This window comes from Rhinoraja longicauda, chromosome 27, assembly GCF_053455715.1.
Source record: "Rhinoraja longicauda isolate Sanriku21f chromosome 27, sRhiLon1.1, whole genome shotgun sequence".
Lineage (NCBI taxonomy): Eukaryota > Metazoa > Chordata > Chondrichthyes > Rajiformes > Arhynchobatidae > Rhinoraja > Rhinoraja longicauda.
The window spans coordinates 8,771,359-8,792,313 of record NC_135979.1 but is presented as its reverse complement, the minus strand read 5'-3'; the positions used below and the strand labels follow the sequence as shown (position 1 = coordinate 8,792,313).

The 20,955-nt window shown below is 44.7% G+C and overlaps 1 protein-coding gene across 1 annotated transcript; it reads left to right on the top strand.

Moving 5' to 3' along the window:
* Nucleotides 1–8,298: 8,298 nt before the first annotated feature.
* On the top strand, nucleotides 8,299–19,756 carry LOC144606625 (uncharacterized). Its single transcript, XM_078422896.1, has 5 exons — nucleotides 8,299–8,341; nucleotides 15,247–15,410; nucleotides 16,093–16,144; nucleotides 18,170–18,251; nucleotides 19,341–19,756. Exons 2-5 carry the CDS (start codon nucleotides 15,280–15,282, stop codon nucleotides 19,754–19,756), a joined length of 681 nt encoding a protein of 226 aa, XP_078279022.1. The 5' UTR covers nucleotides 8,299–8,341; nucleotides 15,247–15,279.
* The last annotated feature ends 1,199 nt before the right edge of the window (nucleotides 19,757–20,955 follow it).

Genomic DNA, 20,955 nt, shown 5'->3' with positions numbered 1-20,955 from the left:
CCCCCCTCCATGGCCAAAGGCCCGTGGATATTCTGTGCTTGCAGTTCCAATAGACATTTAATTAGTGTAGTTTAGAGATACAGCACTGAAACAGGCCCATCGGCCCACTGAGTCCATACTGACCAGCGATCTCCGTACACTCGCACTATCCTACACACTCGGAACAATTTACAATCTTTACTGAAGCCAAATCAACCGACAAACCTGCACGTCTTTGGGATGTGAAAGGAAACCGGAGCACCCGGGGAAAACCCACGCGGTCACGGGGAGAACGTATAAACTCCAGACGGACTGCACCCGGAGTCGGGATCAACCCAGGTCTCTGACGCTGGTTCAAATCGAAGGTAGACACAAAATGTTGGAGTAACTCAGCGGGTCAGGCAGCATCTCGGGAGAGAAGGAATGGATGACGTTTGGGACTGAGACCCTTCTTCAGACTGATCAATGGGTGACGTTTCTGGTCGAGACCCTTCTTCAGTCTAAAGAAGGGTCTCATCCCGAAACGTCACCCATTCCTTCTCTCCTGAGATGCCTCCTGACCCGCTGAGTTATTCCAGCATTTTGTGTCTACCTTTGAGGTAAGAGTTGTGTGAGAAAGGAGAAGGAAGTAAGTGGCCATATGGCTGCTCGAAATAAAACCTGAACATTCTGGAAGCATCTGTGGGGGGGAAAAAAACCAGTCAAACTTAAAGTCAAAGTTCATTTGTCAGAACTGGAAAAGGTAACCAAACAAGTTTGAATTGCAGTGTGGGAGGTGGAGGGAGGGGCAGGATAAAAGGAATAGCTTCAGTAGGGTGAGGCTCAGGTAGCCATGGCGATATGGTGTTGATAAAACTGTCTGGTTGATGGATTAATGAGGGTGGTTACAAGGAGAGAATACCATCAAAAGGACATGTAAAAGCTGTGAAATGGTGCAATGCAGGGCTGTAGGAAAAGCCTAGCAGGCCAGACCTTGAGAGGAAAAACTCAGTTATTTTGGATAAATAACCTACTGCAGAACTGGCCATTTCTGAGGCAAACAAAAGGCGAGTTTCCAGAAATTCTTACTTAAGGAACAACAGCTCAGCTGCCCAGGTATGTTGCAGCCTTCTGGACTCCAAATCAAATTCAGTGTTTTCAAGTTGCTCTTTTGGGTAGATGTGAAAAAGATATATTTCTCTCTCCACTGAGAGCTGTTCAGTGCTTCCAGCACTTTTATTCTCGCACCACTATTCATGGGATCTAGCATGGACAAGGTGGCCTGAATGAGCTGCTTTTGCATTGTTAGAAGACGAGAGATATAACGCACGGCAGCTGACCATTTCTTAGGAGGGATTTGCAGCAACAGGTGCAGAGACACATTATACCCAACTTCCTATAGATGTCATAACAAGAGGAGTTGAGTATAGGAGCAAAGAGGTCCTTCTGCAGCTGTACAGGGCCCTAGTGAGACCGCGCCTGGAGCACTGTGTGCAGTTTTGGTCTCCAAATTTGAGGAAGGATATTCTTGCTATTGAGGGCGTGCAGCGTAGGTTTACTAGGTTAATTCCCGGAATGGCGGGACTGTCGTATGTTGAAAGGCTGGAGCGACTAGGCTTGTATACACTGGAATTTAGAAGGATGAGAGGGGATCTTATCGAAACGTATAAGATTATTAAGGGGTTGGACACGTTAGGGGCAGGAAACATGTTCCCAATGTTGGGGGAGTCCAGAACCAGGGGCCACAGTTTAAGAATAAGGGGTAGGCCATTTAGAACTGAGATGAGGAAAAACTTTTTCAGTCAGAGTTGTGAATCTGTGGAATTCTCTGCCTCAGAAGGAAGTGGAGGCCAATTCTCTGAATGCATTCAAGAGAGAGCTAGATAGAGCTCTTAATGATAGCGGGGTATGGGGAGAAGGCAGGAACGGGGTACTAATTGAGAATGATCAGCCAAGATCACTTTGAATGGCGGTGCTGGCTCGAAGGGCCGAATGGCCTCCTCCTGTACCTATTGTCTCCTTCCTTGTAATCCTGCAGCACATGATGTGGTGAAAGGGTAGAGAGGAGGAGAGGTGCAGAAGATCTGAGGTGTGGTGCTGTTTGGAATTGTGATTTATGTTAGATTGACTGCAGGATATGGAAAATACATTGACATTTTCCTTAACCAGAACCTAACATAATAAACTACCAGTTTCTACCAACTCCTTCCTACACACGGTTTATATGCTGACCTGTGTTTAATTAACTTGTCTCATCTGTGCACTAGCTGGGCGGCATAATTAATTATAATTAAACAGGAATGTTTTCAGCATTTTCTGGTTTTAATTTAGATTTTGAGTATCTACAGTATTTTTTGATTCTGGTAGAACTGCTGCCTCACACCGCCAGATGCCTGGGTTCAATTCTGATCTCGGGTGCTGTCTGTGTAGAGTTTGCACATTTACAGTACACAAGGCAAATATAAACTACGAGCAGTAAAGTGGAAACCCAAAAGACTACAAGGCATCTGGAACAAAATACAAGCTGCTGGAGGAACTCAACAGGTCAGGCAGCATCTGTGGAGGCAGTAATCTCTCTTCACAAAATTTGAACAAACTACACACAACACCCGATAGTGTCATGCCATTGTTATCAACCCATATTTGCCTTTGTGAATATTGATTATCTGTTACCCTCCCTTCTCTCTCAAGTTCTGCCTTGTTACAAATCTGAGGGTGGCCACACCTCACACAAACTCAAAGCAGCCAGCTTGCTGCCTGGTAAGATTACCATCTTCGCTGGAAATACATTTTCGACACATGTTTCTAATGATGGGGTAGGTGCGTTACTGGATATTGATCAACCACAGGAACCTGTTTTAATTGTAGGCTGCCTCCGTCCCATCCTAACCTCTGCTCACGCATGAAACCGCTGTCCTGTCAGTGTGGCTCAGGTTAGTTCGTTTGGTGGACAGCCGGGAAAACCAACTCTGCCCACTTATACAATGGTAAGTGCAATTACTGACAGCCATGTGGGTAACTGCAAGTAGAACATAGAGCAGTACACACCACAGAAATAGGCTCTTCAGTCTTCATGATGGCTGGTTGAACTAATCTCCTCTGCATGTGATTCATACACCTCTATTTGCTGCATATCCACACACCATTCTAAAAGCCTCTTAAATGCCACTCTTCCATCTGCTTCCACCACCACCACCTCTCCTGGCAGTCTAAATAAATGGTGCCAATCCATTCTACATTAGCACATGTCTTGGTTTGTTCAGTGCACGTTCAGTACAATTTGTAAGAGCCTTTAAAAAAAGCTATGAAGTAGGAGCTTTATGATGCAGTTTTACTGCTAGTAGGATTGGTAACCAGGGGACACAGATTTAAGACAATGGGAGAAAAAATTGATTAGAGAAAAGGAGAATTGTTTCAAGGCAACAAGTTGCTATTATCTGCAATAAGCTTTCACAAGCTCGGGCAGGTGCAAGTACTCAGGAAATTAAAACCGGCTAATTACCTAGTGCCGAGTGTTCAATAGTTAACAGCAATGCCCTCTCGTGGCCATTGCAGGATGGAGCCCTGAGACCGGTTGAGTTTAGTCTTTTAGTTTAGAGATACAGTGCAAAATCAGGCCTTTCGGCCCACCAAGTCCATATCAACCAGCGATCCCTGCACATGCGCACACACACACACACGCACACACACACACTGTCTGGAGTGTGGGAGGAAACACGAGCATCTGGAGAAACCTCACGCAGGTCTTGAGGAGAACGTACATAGAAACACAGAAAATAGGTGCAGGAGTAGGCCATTCGGCCCTTCGAGCCAGCGCCGCCATTCAATATGATCATGGCTGGTCATCCAAAATCAGCTTTTTCTGGCTTTTTCCCCATATCCCTTGATTCCGTTAGCCCAAAGAGCTGAATCTAACTCTCTTTTGAAAACTTCCAGTGAATTGGCCTCCACTGCCTTCTGTGGCAGAGAATTCCACAGATTCACAACTCTCTGGGGGAAAATGTTTTTTCTCATCTCAGCCCTAAATGGCCTATCCCTTATTAATATAATAAATAATAATATATTCCTTTATTCGTCCCACACCAGGGAAATTTACAGTGTTACAGCATAACATAACATAACATAACATAACAACACTTTATTGTCACTCGGCACAACACCGAGCGAAATTTCAGCAGTCACACAAAACACAGCAAAAAAGAAAAGAACACAGGACACCCGACCCCAACACAAACATCCATCACAGTGACTCCAAACTCCCCTCACTGTGATGGAGGCAACAAAACTTCCCCTCTCCTCCCCCCGCACCCACGGACAGGCAGCTCGACCCCTACCGAGGCAAACGACACGCACAGCCCCCGCAAGGGGATGGAAGGCCCCCCGGCCAAAAACAGAAACAAAAACCATCCCAACACCGACACAAACAAAAAAAAAGAAAAAAAGACAACAGACTGCCAGAGAGCCGCAGCCGTTAGGGGCAGCCAACTCCTCCCAGCAAAGAAGATAGCAAGAGATCATTCATTATAAATAAAAGATACATAAATTGTCATCAGTTTTCTGTGTGTTCTTAGCTGTTATTGTTGACTCGTCTGCTGGGAGCAGTGCTGGTTGTGCAGTCTCACAGCAGCGGGAAGGAAGGACCTCCTATATCTCTCCTTCACGCACTTGGGGTGAAGGAGTCTGTCACTGAAGGAGTTACTCAGTGCAGTGACAGTGTCCTGCATGGGGTGGGAGTCGATGTCCAGCAGCGATGTTAACTTTGCCATCATCCTCCTCTCTCCCACCACTTGCACTGAGTCGAGGGGGCAACCCAGGACAGAGCTGGCCTTCCTGACCAGCTTGTCGAGTCTCTTCCCTTCTGCTGCTGAGATGCTGCTGTTCCAGCAGACCATTCCATAGAAAATGGCCGATGCAACCACTGTGTTGTAGAAGGTCCTTAGGAGTGCCCCCTGCACTCCAAAGGACCCGAGTCTCCTTAGCAGATTAAGTCTGCTCTGGCCCTTTCTGTATAGCGCATCGGTGTTTTCGGTCCAGTCCAATTTATTATTGAGGTAGACACCCAGGTACTTATAAGAATCCACCCCCTCTTATTCTGAAACTGTGACCCATGGTTCTGGACTCCCTCAACATGAGAACATTTTTCCTGTATCTACCTTGTCCAATCCTCTAAGAATTTTATATGTTTCTATAAGATCCCCTCTCATCCGTCTAAATTTCAGTGAATACAAGCCCAGTCGACCCATTCTTTCAGCATATGTCAGTCCCGCCATCCCGGGAATTAACCTGGTGAACATACGCTGCACTCCCTCAAGAGCAATAATGTATTTCCTCAAATTAGGAGACCAAAACTGCACATAATACTCCAGATGCGGTCTCACCAGGGCCCTGTACAACTGCAGTAGGACCTCCTTGCCCCTAAACTCCAATCCTCTCGCAATGAAGGCCAACATGCCATTTAATTTCTTCATTGCCTGCTGTATCTGCATGCTTACTTTCAGTGACTGATGTACAAGCACACCCAGGTCTTGTTGCACCTCCCCTTCCCCTAATCTGACACCATTCAGATAATAATCTGCCTTCCTGTTCTTTCCACCAAAGAGGATAACCTCACATTTATCCACATTATACTGCATCTGCCATGCATCTGCCCATTCACCCAACCTATCCAAGTCACCCTGCAGCCTCATAGCATCCTTCTCGCAGCTCACACTGCCACCCAGCTTTGTGTCATCCGCAAACTTAGAGATGTTACATTTAATTCCCTCGTCTAAATCGTTAATATGTCGTAGAAACAACTGGGGTCCCAGCACTGAGCCTTGCGGCATCCCTGCCTGCCTGCTTGGTCATCACTGAAAAGGACCCGTTAATCTTTTCAGCCATTCTGAAAAGGACCCGTTAATCCCTACACTGTGCTTCCTGTCTGCCAACCAGTTTGCTATCCATGTCACCCTACCCCCAATACCATGTGCTCTAATTTTGCACACTAATCTCTTGTGTGGGACCTTGTCAAAGGCTTTTTGAAAGTCCAGATACACCACATCCACTGGCTCTCCCTTATCCATTCTACTTGTTACATCCTCAAAAATTTCCGAAAGATTAGTCAAGCCTGATTTCCTCTTCATAAATCCATGCTGACTTTGGCCGATCCCATCACTGCTTTCCAAATTAACATCTTTAATAATCAACTCCAGCATCTTCCCTACTACCGATGTAAGGCTAACTGGTCTATAATTCCCCGTTTTCTCTCTCCCTCCTTTCTTAAAAAGTGGAGTTACATTGGCTACCTTCCAGTCCAACAAGAACTGATCCAAAGTCAAAAGAATATTGGAAAATGATCACCAATGCATCCACGATTTCTAGGGCCACCTGCTTGAATACTCTGGGATGCAGACCATCAGGCCCTGGGGATTTATCTGCCTTCAGTCCCAACTGTTTACCTAACACCATTTCCTGACTAATGTGGATTCCCTTCAGTTCCTCCCTCCCACTAGATCCTCGGTCCCCTAGTATTTCCAGGACATTTGTTTGTATTTTCCTTAGTGAAGACAGAACCAAAGTACTTGTTTAACTGTTCTGCCATTTCCTTGTTTGCCATTACAAACTCTGTACAGGCAGCATCCATGGACAGGATCAAACCTGGGTCTCTGGCGTTGTAAGGCAGCAACTCTACCGCTGTGCCACCATGCTGCCCGAGTTAAAGTTACCACTTTTGGAGAGGGGAAAGGAAATCCTCATCTATGTCTTTAATGGGGAAATCTCTTATTTTAAAACAGCAATCCACAGAAGAGCACATCCTCCCCATATACATCCTGCCAAGACTTCTCGGAGTCTGACTCTACAGCAGCTCCAACCTTTCCTCATCAGGCAACTTGCCCATTCCTATTGTTAGAAGACTGTTATTATATAAAGTCCTACAGATATAGTCTCACCAATGCAGGAAAGAGTGCAGAGAGGACTTACGAAAAGGTTGCCAGGACTTGCGGGCTTGAGCTCTAGGGAGAGGATGTGCAGGTTAGTCTTAAATCTCTGCTTTAAAAATAAAGTCAGAAGGTCATGTGATAGGAGCAGAATTAGGCCAAAAAAACAATTCCTTGGCCTGCACAGCCATCGATGGCAATGAATTCTACAGATTCACCACCTCTGACTCAAGAAATTCCCCCTCATCTCCATTCTGAAGGTATGTCCTTTTATTGTGAGGCTGTGCCCTGTGGTTTTAGATTCTCGCACTACTGGAACCATCCTCTCCACATCCACTCTATCTAGGCCTCTCATTACATGCTCACAAAGAATAGTGGAAGCTCAGAAATCACTTCCCCACACCAATTGAGGCTGGGTGCAGGAGAGGGGTATGAAAGGTTGCAGAACCAAGAAACGTTTTTCATTTAGTTTGGAAATACAGGATGGAAAGAGGCCCTTCGGCCCACCGGGTCGTTGCCGACCTACCATCACTTGTACTCTAGTTCTATCCCGCACACTTGGGACAATTTACAGAGGCCAATTAAACTGCAAACCTGCACGTCTTTGACAGGTGGGTGGAAACCGGTGCACCCAGAGGAAACCCATGTGGTCCCAGGGAGAATGTGCAAACTCTGTACAGACAGCACCCTTGGTCAGGTTTGAACCCGGGTCCCCGGCGTTGTAAGGCAGCAACTCTACCGCTGCGTCTCTGAGCTGCCCTTGTGGAGGGAGTTAGGCTATGACACTTTCACATCGAGTGACAGGAGTGCGTGAAAGTTCTCCTCTCGACCCAGAGAAAACAGCCGTTAATAATTGATAAAAATATAAGGAAATAAAAGTTAAACAAACACCAAACAGACACATACTCATCAGAACTTGGCAGCGAGGGTACATTTTCAAATGAAACTCATTGGGTTTAAAGAGTTATTGACAATTCTCGCTAAACTCTTGATTTAATTCAGTGGCTGCAAAATGATTTGCCTGGTATAAAAATGTATTCCCGCTAACACCTGAAGCCAATGTTTGATGTAAGTGTGTGTAGCTAAGTGCCCCACCCTTGCATACAGCTTTGTGAAACACAACCACATTTTCAGATGAATGTACTCTGATACCGAAGCTAATCTTGCTGTGCAGTCACTTACTATAAATAGCAGCAAAAGGTTCCTTTTTCCTTGTTCCTTGTTGACTCCCAGGGAGGTGTCTTATTATTGGTTCTCTCTCTCTCTCGAGTCTAAAAAGAGTAGTAAAACTTCATTCTTGTCATGTGATCCTCTTGCTTTGAAAGGTTGCATGAACTGGTGACACAGCTGAGATTCCTCCCCCCTCCAAGATAAAACCCGCTGATTCCACATTTGGATCATTACTTGGTTGTGATTTGAAACAGTGAAGGACAAGACGGGCAGGTTTGCTGGATCCAGAAGTCAAGGTGAGTTTGAAAAAACACAAATCATTACTGCACATGGAATGAAAGACTAATTGTAGTTACTGTGAAAGAAGGAAAGGAAAGAAAGGCTCACATTCACTAGGCGTTGGCAGGGCCAGCAAAGTACTTGATTGAACTGTAGTAATGTATGAAAGGCAATTTGGGCAAAACAAAATCCTAGAAACGACAATAAGAAAATGGCCAAAGAATGGATTTATTTGATTGATAGATATTGGCCCAGGAGCTGACTGGCTACCTTTTTAAATGGTGCGCAAAAATCTTTCAGTCTACCTGAGGGGAGATGTGGACTCTAAACTCTGAGTCTTGTCCAAAGGACAGCCTGATACTTCAGACGATGCCATGCTCCTGTGTTATGCACTGGAGTGTCAGCCCAGATCCAAGCGCCTGGAATCACAGCCTTCAGACTGTGTCGATTTTTCAATATTGAGTAGACAGTCCACCATAGTCAAAACGTACAACTACAGAAAATTAGACACAACAAACTGCAGATGCTGGAATCTTGAGCAAAACACAATGTGCTGGTGGAACTCAGCAGGTCAGGCAGCATCAGTGGAGGAAATGGACAGGCGACGTTTCGGGTCAGGACTCTCCTTCTTTGAAGAAGGAATCCTGCACTGGTGGAGGGGCAGAAATGAAGGGGAATGTTGCATTGGAACTACCATGTCGAGTGGTTCAAAATTGAGAGTGTGTTAAGTTACCCTTACTGAAGGCAAGCAGCAATGTCAACAGGTCAATACTTAGAGCTCTTAAGGATAGCGGAGTCAGAGGGTATGGGGAGAAGGCAGGAACGGGGTACTGATTGAGAATGATCAGCCACGATCACATTGAATGGCGGTGCTGGCTCAAAGGGCCGAATGGCCTCCTCCTGCACCTATTGTCTATTGTCTAAGACAGTGCTACACAGTTAGAGGGGCATTTCTAAGAAGATAGTTTATCATCAGCGAGTGAATATGGAGGGAGCATCACATTGTCCAAGTGTCAGTAATAGAAAACTGTCAGTGTCAGAAGGGCAATGTGAAAGGAATACTGCAAAGGTGGAGGCTCAATGTCATGACGCCATTTCCTTTGATTAACATAATGCCTTCAACAGAACAGATTTCACTAGCTTAAGATATTCAACGTAGAGTTCAATGCACGTGGCTTATTAAATCACCTGTCTAAAATCTTTAATGGAAGATAAATTTTCACCTCAGTGTAAATTTGTGATTCCTTCATTCCCCATCAATCACGAATCATAATTTGTCTGTTGATAAAGTATTAAAATGAAACATGCAAGCGCACGAAGTTCAAAGGGGAACAATTAAGGAGTGCGAAACTTTGGCCTGATCCAATCATACCCGCTTCCCATCAACTAAGGCAGGTTAAAATGACTACCTAGCTAAACTAATGGGAGTAAACAAAACAACAACATAGATTTTTCTTATCATCTTTAATGTTCTTCAGGACTTTCTCATCAATGAAGTATGTTTAAAATGTCTTCACTTGTGAGCAACGTAGGGAAATGGCATTGTGAAAATGTTGAAGAATGTGAACAATAGGCTTTAGTGTGGCAGGCGCATTAAAGGAAATGAAAGAGAAGTAAATGGCGCTAAAGGTATAAATCAAGTCAAGTCAAGTCAAATTTATTTGTCACGTACACATACTGTGCAGTGAAATGAAAGTGGCAATGCCTGCGGGTTGTGCACAAAAACCCGCATATACAGCATATAAATAAAGTTAATAAGTTACTATTAGTGTCGACAAAAATTTAGTCCCATGGGTTATAAAAGTTGACAGTCCTGATGGCCTGTGGGAAGAAGCTCCGTCTCATCCTCTCCGTTTTCACAGCGTGACAGCGGAGGCGTTTGCCTGATCGTAGCATCTGGAACAGTCCGTTACTGGGGTGGCAGGGGTCCCTCATGATCTTGCTTGCTCTGGATCTGCACCTCCTGATGTATAGGTCCTGCAGGGGGATGAGTGTAGTTCCCATGGTGCGTTCTGCCGAACGCACTACTCTCTGCAGGGCCATCCTGTCCTGGGCAGAGCTGTTCCCAAACCAGACTGTGATGTTGCCGGACAGGATGCTCTCTACAGCCCCAGAGTAGAAGCAATGAAGGATCCTCAGAGACACTCTGAATTTCCTCAATTGTCTAAGGTGGTAAAGGCGCTGCTTAGCCTTACCCACCAGTGCGGCAATGTGCGTTGCCCACGTCAGATCCTCTGTGATGCGGACTCCCAAGTATTTAAAACTGCTCACCCTGTCCACAGTAGACCCATTTATCTCCAGTGGCGTGTACGTCCTTGGATGTTTAGCCCTTCTGAAGTCCACAATCAGCTCCTTTGTTTTAGTGACATTCAAGAGGAGGCTATTGTCCTGACACCAGAGTGCCAGATCAGCCACCTCCTCCCGGTAGGCCTTCTCATCGTTGTTGGAGATCCGGCCCACCACCACAGTGTCATCAGCAAACTTGATGATGGAGTTTGAACTGAACCTGGCCCCACAGTCATGTGTGTACAGGGAGTACAGTAGGGGGCTAAGGACGCAGCCCTGGGGGGATCCTATGTTCAGGGTGAGGGAGCTAGATGTGTGTTCCCCCATCCTGACCACTTGGGGCCTGGCAGTGAGAAAGTCCAGGACCCAGGCACACAGAGGGGTGCTAAGCCCCAGTTCCAGCAGCTTCTCAACCAGTCTGATGGGGACTATTGTGTTGAATGCTGAACTAAAGTCAATGAACAGCATCCTCACATAGCCCCCCTGGCTGTCCAGATGAAAGAGAGCGGTGTGTAGAACCTGGGAGACCGCATCATCCGTGGACCTGTTCGGACGGTATGCGAACTATAGTGGGTCCATGTTGCGAGGAAGGAGGGCGCAGATGTGCTTCTTGACTAGCCTCTCAAAGCATTTCATGACATCCGAGGTGAGGGCCACCGGTCGGTAGTCATTTAAACACGCTGGAGAGGCATTCTTTGGCACCGGTACAATGATGGATCTTTTGAAGCATGAAGGGACCACGGACTTTGCCAAGGAGAGGTTGAATATTGTGGTGAGCACTGGAGCAAGCTGAGTAGCACAAGACTTTAGTACTCGCCCAGATATACCATCTGGGCCTCCAGCTTTCTTCGTGTTCACACGCGTCAGAGCCCACCTCACCTCATGCTCGGACACCGAGAATGTGTGCACATCCCCGGGGGTGGATCCCCCTCCAGCCTCGCTAGCCAGCGCCCCTTCGGTGCTGTTTTTAGACGGCGAGCTGGTGGTGTTACCCGTCTCAAACCGTGCATAAAAAGAGTTCAGGTCATCAGCTAAGGAGGAGCCGGCACTTCCGGTTGAGGGGTTGCTGGACCTGTAGCTAGTTATAGTCCGTAGCCCCTGCCAAAGGCACCTGGTGTCCTGCTGCTCCATCTGTGACTCCATCTTGTCCCGGTACCTCCTTTTTGCATCCTTCACTGCCCTTCGCAGTCGGTAGGACTCTCCCTTGTAGTGGTCCATGTTGCCGGATGCCAGACCGGAGTTGTAAGCAGCGGTGCGAGCATTCAAGGCCACGAGAATAGACCTGTCCACCCAGGATTTTTGGTTAGGGAAGATACTGACCCTTACCGTGGGGATGACCGCTTCCGCAAACTCATTTACATCTCTGGAACTTGCTTGGAACATATTCCAGTCGACTTCGCTCAGTGCATCTTGCAGCATGGCCTCTGAATGGTCAGCCCACTGCTGGCCATTATCTAATTGAATGATAGGGCTGGCTCAAAGTTTGTTATCCTCATAGCTTTGTACTTATGATGGACACTGGCTAAATCAATGCCGAGTGAGATTCTGAAAGGAATGTGGAACCAGTGCAATACACTGAGCACCCATGTGAGATTGTATCCCAATAGCAATCAGTATCTTCAAGAACAGAATGGCAAGATTAGAACAGTTAAAGATCAACACAAAATGCTGGAGTAACTCAGCGGGGCAGGTCGCATCTCTGGAAAGAAGGAATGGGTGACATTTCGAGTTGAGATCCTTTTTCAGACCATTTGAAGATTTGAAGCTGTTTTGTAAACATTGATTACGTAAGTTTTTTTCCCCAGGGATCTTAACCTTATGATATCTTAATGGGGCAGAACAGTGACGCGGAGCTGGGAGAGCTGCTGCCTCACAGCGCCAAAAACACGCTCCTCCACCGTGATGTGACCAAAGTTGCACCATCCGCTTGTCGCTTTCTCTGCAGTCCCTGTCCGCCCGAACAGTCAGAAAGCCGTCCGCACTCGCACCAGACTCCAGGACGCTCCCGGGGCGTGACGGCCCCACAAACACCGAGATCACTGCACTCACGGGAATCCCTCCGAGCCCCCACCAGCGCAGGCAGCATCCATCTTGCTTTCGGTGGCCTCGCACTCCTCACTGCGATGGAAGGCCAATAACTTTTCCCTTCGTCCTCCTTATTTTCTCATCTTGGGGTCAAATATGACACCAAGGTTGTGAACCATTTGGATCATTAGTAGACATTCACCTTGAATAAGGCGAGGGAACGCATTTTATGACTGATTTTTAGAAGGATGAGAGGAGATCTTATCGAAACGTATAAGATTATTAAGGGGTTGGACACGTTAGAGGCAGGAAACATGTTCCCAATGTTGGGGGAGTCCAGAACAAGGGGCCACAGTTTAAGAATAAGGGGTAGGCCATTTAGAATTGAGATGAGGAAAAACATTTTCAGTCAGAGAGTTGTGAATCTGTGGAATTCCCTGCCTCAGAAAGCAGTGGAGGCCAATTCTCTGAATGCATTCAAAAGAGAGCTAGATAGAGTTCTTAAGGATAGCGGAGTCAGGGGGTATGGGGAGAAGGCAGGAACGGGGTACTGATTGAGAATGATCAGCCATGATCACATTGAATGGCGGTGCTGGCTCGAAGGGCCGAATGGCCTCCCCCTGCACCTATTGTCTATTGTCTATTGATTAAACGTAACGGTTTGCTACTTCCCAATATACGTGCATAACTAGAGGAGGTTTCTGCTGAAGATAGACACAAAATGCTGGAGTAACTCAGCGGGACATGCAGCATCTCTGGAGAGAAGGAATAGGTGACGTTTCGGATCGAGAACCTCCTTCAGACCCGAAACGTCTCCCATTCCTCTCCTGAGATGCTGCTTGGCCCGCTGACTTACTCCAGCATTTTATGTCTACCTTCGGTTTAAACCAGCATCTGCAATTCCTTCCTGCACATAGAGATTTCTGCTCATCCAGTTGTGGATATTGGTTCAGGCAATGGTGGAAGGATGAAACAAAATTCCAGTGAGGTAGAACTGGAGCTATTAGCATAATCAGGCAGAAAGGCCTATTGATCGTCCATTCCTATAAGTAATGGCCTTTAAATTTTGAGTTTACACAAGGAGAATAACTGGTGCAATTAAATGTCTGTTCCTCCTGGAGCAAAGGAAACATGAACCAGAATTCACCAACTATTATTTATTTTTAAACACTACATCTTCCTCCACTAACACAAGTTTCTATATCAGCATGCAACTGACTACTTGAATAATTGACTGATTTTATCTCTATTTGATCGGTTGTGTCTGTTTGGCAAAAATAACTAATTTCTTCTCCCCACAGTATTTTGGTGATCTCCTTTAAAAATCAATCAATTGAGATTTTAAATGACAGATAAAAGAAGAATATGAACTAAACATTAGTGGAAAAAAAGGAGTGGACAGAAATTACATACTGAAATTGTTTCAGCAAAACCAGCTCTTGTTCAACCTTCAATCCTGTGTTAATATAGTTTCCTGAACACCAGTTTAAAGGTAAACTGATGAGCAATTGTTTTCTTAATATTACTGGGTCAATATGTGTATTGTGAATTTTTTTAATCACCTGATTATATTTCAGACTCAGAACTATGTGGTGAAGTTAGAGGGGGATGGGGGAAATGAACCTTTACTTTGGGGAGGGAGGGGGAATAAGTTGTATCCCTTTGGAAAACTGTGCCTCCCATTTCAGGAAAGGGATGAATGCTGAATTTCTTGCTGATTGAAGAAGGGTCTCGACCCGAAACGTCACCAATTCCTTCTCTCCCGAGATGCTGCCTGACCCGCTGAGTTACTCCATCATTTTGTGTCTACCTTAGTGTGATGCCCCATCAGTTAAATAATTTCATAATACTTGTTGTGCAGGTCCAGAAGATTTGAACATGGGATGTTTGAAGGGCACCTGGAGACATTTTTAGAAAGCACTTGCATTTATGTTAATTTTCAAAAAATTGAGATGTTCCAAATTGCTTCACAGCTAATGTAAACATGGCAAAATAAAAACACTGCTGTAATTAAAAGCAGTTTGGATAATTATCAGTCAATTTGCACACAAGCAGCAAATGCTTCAGGTGAATAAGCTGTGAATCAAGAGAGCTGCACATTCCTAAAGAGTGTTGAACCTCTTAAATGTTGTCCAATCTGTCCCTGTTCAGATAAGTGAATGGTGTTCCATAGAATTCCTGATATTGGAATTCCTTTTGGATATTGGAAAAGATATGAGGAGTCAAAAGGAAAGGTACTTGTCACAAAATAGGCTGCTCCTTTCATAGTAGTTTGGAGCGAAATGCAAAGTGCTGAAGTAAATCAGCAGGTCATGTAGCCTCTTTGGAAGGGATGGATGGGCAAGGTTTTGGGTCGGGACACTATTGCAAGCTTCTCCAAACTGAAACATCACCCGTCCATTCCCTCCAAAGATGCTGCCTGACCTGCTGAATTCCTCCAGTACTCTGTGCTTTGCTCAAGATTCCAACATTGCAGTTCCATGTGAGTCCAATTTAGAGTGTGGTCAATGGTAATCTTCGGAATATTGTTGTGTGGGAGCCAGTGATGGTGAAATCATTGCATGTTCTTACTCGGAATGATCTAATGGAACTGGTGTTTTTATTTTCTCAGGACCCTACATAATTGGATAGCACTGTGATCTTCATGGCTCCTGATCCGACGAGTGGGATGTTTGTGGCTGGAGTGTGGCAGTTTCCTCAGATGTTCCTGGTTGTATCAATTGTCTTCTCATTGCTTCTCATCCAGGTCATCATCGTCTGTGCTTTCTGTAAGAGGTACAACCTTGGAATTTTTTGGGAAACTACATCTTGCAATCTTTCTCTGTGCATGTGCACTTTTTAAGAAGGGGATTTCAAGATGAGATGTTGTCGTACCACAGCCTAAAGGCACCTTTTAAAATCATCTCTTTAATTGCACGGGTCTTCTCAAAGCAAGTTGCAGCCAATGTAATATTTTTTTCTGAAGCTTAGTCGCTAATGTGACATGGAAAATGTGGCAGCAATTTGTGAATAGCAAACTACGGCAAACCACAATGTGACAATGACCAGATGATGTTTTGCTTTTTGGGATGTTGACTGAGGGTAAATATTGGTCAGAACCTCGTTATTTGAATTTGGTTTCCTGTTCAACTGGGCAATCCATGGGTGTCAACTTTCCTTGACGTGGGAATGTGTGAGTTTAGTCGGAGGAATGTGTGTTTAGTCGTCCATTTATGCAGTTCCTTCTCGCATCTGAGCACTTTACAACCAATGCAAAACTCAAAAGCACATTCACCACTGTTCTGCACTTTTAAAGTAAGTGGCCTAGGTTAAACTTCTAGCTCGGGAATTTAAGTTGGGTGGCTTGTAACTTTCTACAAAAATTGGTGTTTAACTAGTGAACTAATATAGATACAATGTTGTTGACATGGTATTGTTTTGTTTTACCACTAAATCCTCATCATTTCCTGCATACTAGATTTTCTGAAAGAATGAGAGGCCATGACGGACAACTCAAAACGTTGTTTATAGTAAGTAAGAATCACTTCAAAGTGGAGATAATAAGATTAACTTAGCGTAAATGGGCGCTTGATGCAGGATTGATGCACCCATCGAGATTGGCCACCGGGCTTGTTTCTGTATGAATCTGATCCTATGACGCACAAGGGCAGCACAGTGGTAAATTTGCTGCCTTATAGTGCCAGGGAATCGGGTTCAATCCTGACTATGGGTTATGTCCGTAAGGAGTTTATACATTCTCCCTGTGACCGTGTGGGTTTTCTCCGGGTGTTCCGGTTTCCTCCCACACACCAAGGACGTGCATGTTTGTAGGTTAATTGGCTTCTGTAAATTGTAAACTGTCCCTGTTGTGCAGGATAGTGCAGTTGTATGGGTGATTGTTGGTTGGTGCGAACTTGGTGGGCCAAAGGGTCTGTTTCCAGGCTGTATCTCTGAAGTCTAAAGTCACATGGACCATTCAGCTTGTCGATAGATAGCTTCGTTTGGGAAGGACTTGCCTTTTATATGGCATCTTTGGCATCTTAACATGCTTAACAGCCAATGAAGTGCTTGTGAATGTACTTGTCACCAGTCACTTGTGAATGTGACAACCAGTTTATTACACAACAGGAAGGAGATATTTGACCATGAACCAAATATTTGGGTATTAGTAGACTGGACATCATGGAAGAATCCTTTTTCCTTCTTTAAATAGTGTTATTTATCCTGTTATCTGAGGAGGGAGAAAAAAACTCAGTTTAACAGATACTGAAAAACTCATCCTGCTCAACAATATTTGAAGAAGGGAAGTAGGTTCTCACTGGCCACTACTTTTGGCAGCACAGTGGTGCAGTTACTACATCACAGCACCAGGGGCTCTATGTTCAATCCTGACCTTGGTTATTGTGTGTGGAGAATGCATATTTTCCCTGTAACTCATGTGGATTTCAATAGACAATAGGTGCAAGAGTAGGCCATTCGGCCCTTCGAGCCAGCACCACCATTCAATGTGATCATGGCTGATCATTCTCAATCAGTACCCCGTTCCTGCCTTCTCCCCATACCCCCTGACTCCGCTATCCTTAAGAGCTCTATCCAGCTCTCTCTTGAATGCATTCAGAGAATCGGCCTCCACTGCCTTCTGAGGCAGAGAATTCCACAGATTTACAACTCTCTGACTGAAAAGGTTTTTCCTCATCTCCGTTCTAAGTGGCCTACCCCTTATTCTTAAACTGTGGCCCCTGGTTCTGAACTCCCCCAACATTGGGAACATGTTTCCTGCCTCTAACGTGTCCAACCCCTTAATAATCTTATATGTTTCGATAAGTTCCCCTCTCATCATTTCCTCTGGATGCTCCAGTTTCTTCACACTCTGAGGGTTGAGTCAGATAATTGGCCACTGTAAATTGCCCCCACTGTGTGGGTGAATGAGAGAGTATGAAGGCAGTTAATGAGAGTGGGGAGAATATGTATTTAATAAATAATTGGTGTAAACATGCTTACTGGACAGTGTGGATTGCAGTGGGCCAAAGGGTCTGTTTCCATCTGTCTATGACTCTTTAATAAAGAGTTTGTCAATGCTTTGTGCTTAAATATCTCCTTTCTTCCAGAGTACAGCCTGGACTTTCTGCTCATGTCTGAATGGTGTAACTTAAAATCAGAACTTTATTCTAGGGTCAGAGTGCTACACACTCAGCTAAAACAACAATTGAATGTACCTACACATTTGAATATACCTAATGGCTAAAGCCATTTCACGCAGTTTGATTAACATCCATGTTAGACTGGTTTTGAATAAAGCAGGTGAGAGGATCGAGGTGATGGCACAGACAACCATTCAAGGTTGATTTTCATTAAGATCAATCAGGAAATTGTGACTGAAACTTTCAAGAAGTTGTTTCACTTTTGTAAGGTGAAATAAGACATTTAATGATGAGATTGATAGTTCAGACCTGGTTGTAAAGAACAAATTAAAATAATCCTAGGGAAGCTTTGTTGTTAATTATTAACAATAAACACCAAAATAAATTTCAAACTTCTCTATTCTTTTTGCTTAGCAGAAGAACCACATTGATTCTGTCGAACTCAAGGCTGATCGTGACACGACAAATGAAAATGGAATGATTCCAAAGACAGTTTGTATGTAATGGTCACCCTATTCCCCCCAAAAATGAAAGCTCTAGCTAATGTTAAATAAGAACCATTGATATGTGTAGCTAGATAAATACAGAATTATTGGACTGCAGCGGACAAAATAAAGAAAGTGCGTATCAGACTTTTTCTGACTATCTGTTTGGCGAACCTCCAAGTGTTTTTGCTCAAAACATCAGGATCTCCCCCTGCTGGCAGTAGTTATGACAACTTATTCAGACTTGGAATTTTCTGGGGGGGAAAAAAGAGACAAAATGCTGGAGTAACTCAGTGGATCAGACAGCTGATGAAGAAGGGTCCCGACCCAAAACATCACCTATCCATGTTCTCCAGAGATCCTGCCTGACCCGCTGAGTTATTCCAGCACTGTGTCTTTCTTTGTAAATCTGCCGTTTTTTGTTTCTACTTAGAATTTTCATGTGTACAATTCCTGACACATTTGTGTGTTGGTTACAAATATTCTCCTTGTACCTTGCACATTAAAATACATATCCAGTTATGGCATTAAATGTATAAAATACCATGAACAACCAAGTGGCCGTGCAAGTGAGGAAAACAAAGATCGGGAAATAAACGTCAGCTCATAGAGGCAGGCCCTTCAGCCCAACCTGCACATACTGACCAAAATGCCACATTTAAGCTAGTCCAATTTATAGACAATAGACAATAGGTGCAGGAGTAGGCCATTCGGCCCTTCGAGCCAGCACCGCCATTCAATGTGATCATGGCTGATCATTCTCAATCAGTACCCCGTTCCTGCCTTCTCCCCATGCCCCCTGACTCCGCTATCCTTAAGAGCTCTATCTAGCTCTCTCTTGAATGTATTCAGAGAATTAGCCTCCACTGCCTTCTGAGGCAGAGAATTTTCCTCCCTTTGGCCCATATCCCTCTAAAACTTTCCTATTTGCGTACTTGTCCAAGTGTCTTTTAAATGTTGTAATAGTACCAACCTCTCAACAACTCTATCTGTCAGCTTGTTCAACCTTGAAAGACAATACATCTTGTAATTATCCTTGTGACTGCTATATATTTTTTCTTGATCACTTGAATGCCCAATGACTTTTGTTCTTTCCACAGACCAGCAGAAGGTAACAGTGATCGATGAAACACAAGTTGTCCAAAATATCCCAAGAATTCAGTTGACCAGTCTGGTAGAGATCGACAAGGGCGATGACGACAGTTTGTACGAAGTTCTGAGAGACATCCAAGTGAGGGGTTGGAATTCAAATGACGAAAGTCTAAGAGAACAGAAGCTGGATTGTATGACCCAATGTGAGGAAGTACCCTCTGCGGAACCTGGCCAGAAGGATGAATATAACACTGAAGTCACGGAGTCAACCAATGAACAACCACAAATACCGATTTATGCAAAAGTAATAAAACAGAAAAACAAGCAGGTTCAGGTGAAAACTGAAGTTCAAGATGAAGGAAACAATGATGAGCCTCCACCAATCCCAGACAAGCACTTGGATGATGAAGATTCAGCTCCGTGATAAAGATATCTGGTAACAAAATTGCTACATCCTCTACCCTTAATAGAACAAGGGCTATGGGCACACAAGCAGCAAGAGTGCTTTTGAGTTGCCCACCAAGGCATGAATTGATACCCATCTGTAGGAACTATTTAGTGGATCATCACAAATCTCCCTCCTGAATGGCAGCAGGGGTTTTCTATGATCCTATGAAGGGTGGAGATGTAAGATTCTGGCCTTGTAATGATAAAGGAACTACTGCAGTTTCTTCAAATCAGTGATGGTTTCGTTACTTGTAATCTATAAAGCTTGGACTAACAAGTTAGCCAGGTCTATATGCGACTTCAGATCCACCAATGTAGTATTTCTCCCTGAAATGTCAACTAAGTTGGAATGTCTGGAATTGATCTGGGCAACAAATTTGGATTTTGCAAAGCCCTGCCCATAACCTCAGAGGACTGTTGTTTAAATTAGGAGAACTGTCAGTTGTGCAAGGCATTGCTGAGGCCACACTTGGTGTATTGTGTTCATTTTTGGCCAACCTTGGACAGGAAATATGCCATTACGCTGGAAGGGGTGCAGAAGGATTTTATGAGGATGTTGGGGACTTGAGAGCCTGAACTGTAGGGAGAGGTTGGACAGGCCAGGACTTTATTCTTTGCAGTGCAGGAGGCTAAAGGTTGATCTTCGGGAGATATATGAAAATTATGAGAATGGATGGGGTGAATGAATGGAGTCATTTTTCCCCAGGGTAGGGGAATCAAGAACTAAAGTGTAAAGGTTTAAAGTGAGAGGGGAAAGATTTAATAGGAACCTGAAGGACAACTTTTTCACCCAGAGGGTGTGTTCCAGAGTTGGAAGGTGTAAGTATTGAACTGGCTGGAGTGAATACTGTATGTTTTTACAGATTGATGTTGAACTAAGTGTTGCTGTGTTCCAGGTGAGTGGTGGGTATTCTATTCTATGTGGAGAGGACGTTTCCACTAGTGGGAGGGTCTAGGATTAGAGGTCATAGCCTCAGCAGTAAAGGACGCTCCTTTAGGAAGTAGACGAGGAGGAATTTCTTTAGTCAGAGGGTGGTGAACCTGTGGAATTTTTTGCCACAGAAGGCCTGGTCAATGGATATTTTTAAGGCAGAGATAGATAGGTTCTTGATTAGTACGGGTGTCAGGGGTTCTGGAGAGAAGGCAAGAGGATGGGGTTAGGAGGGAGAGATGATT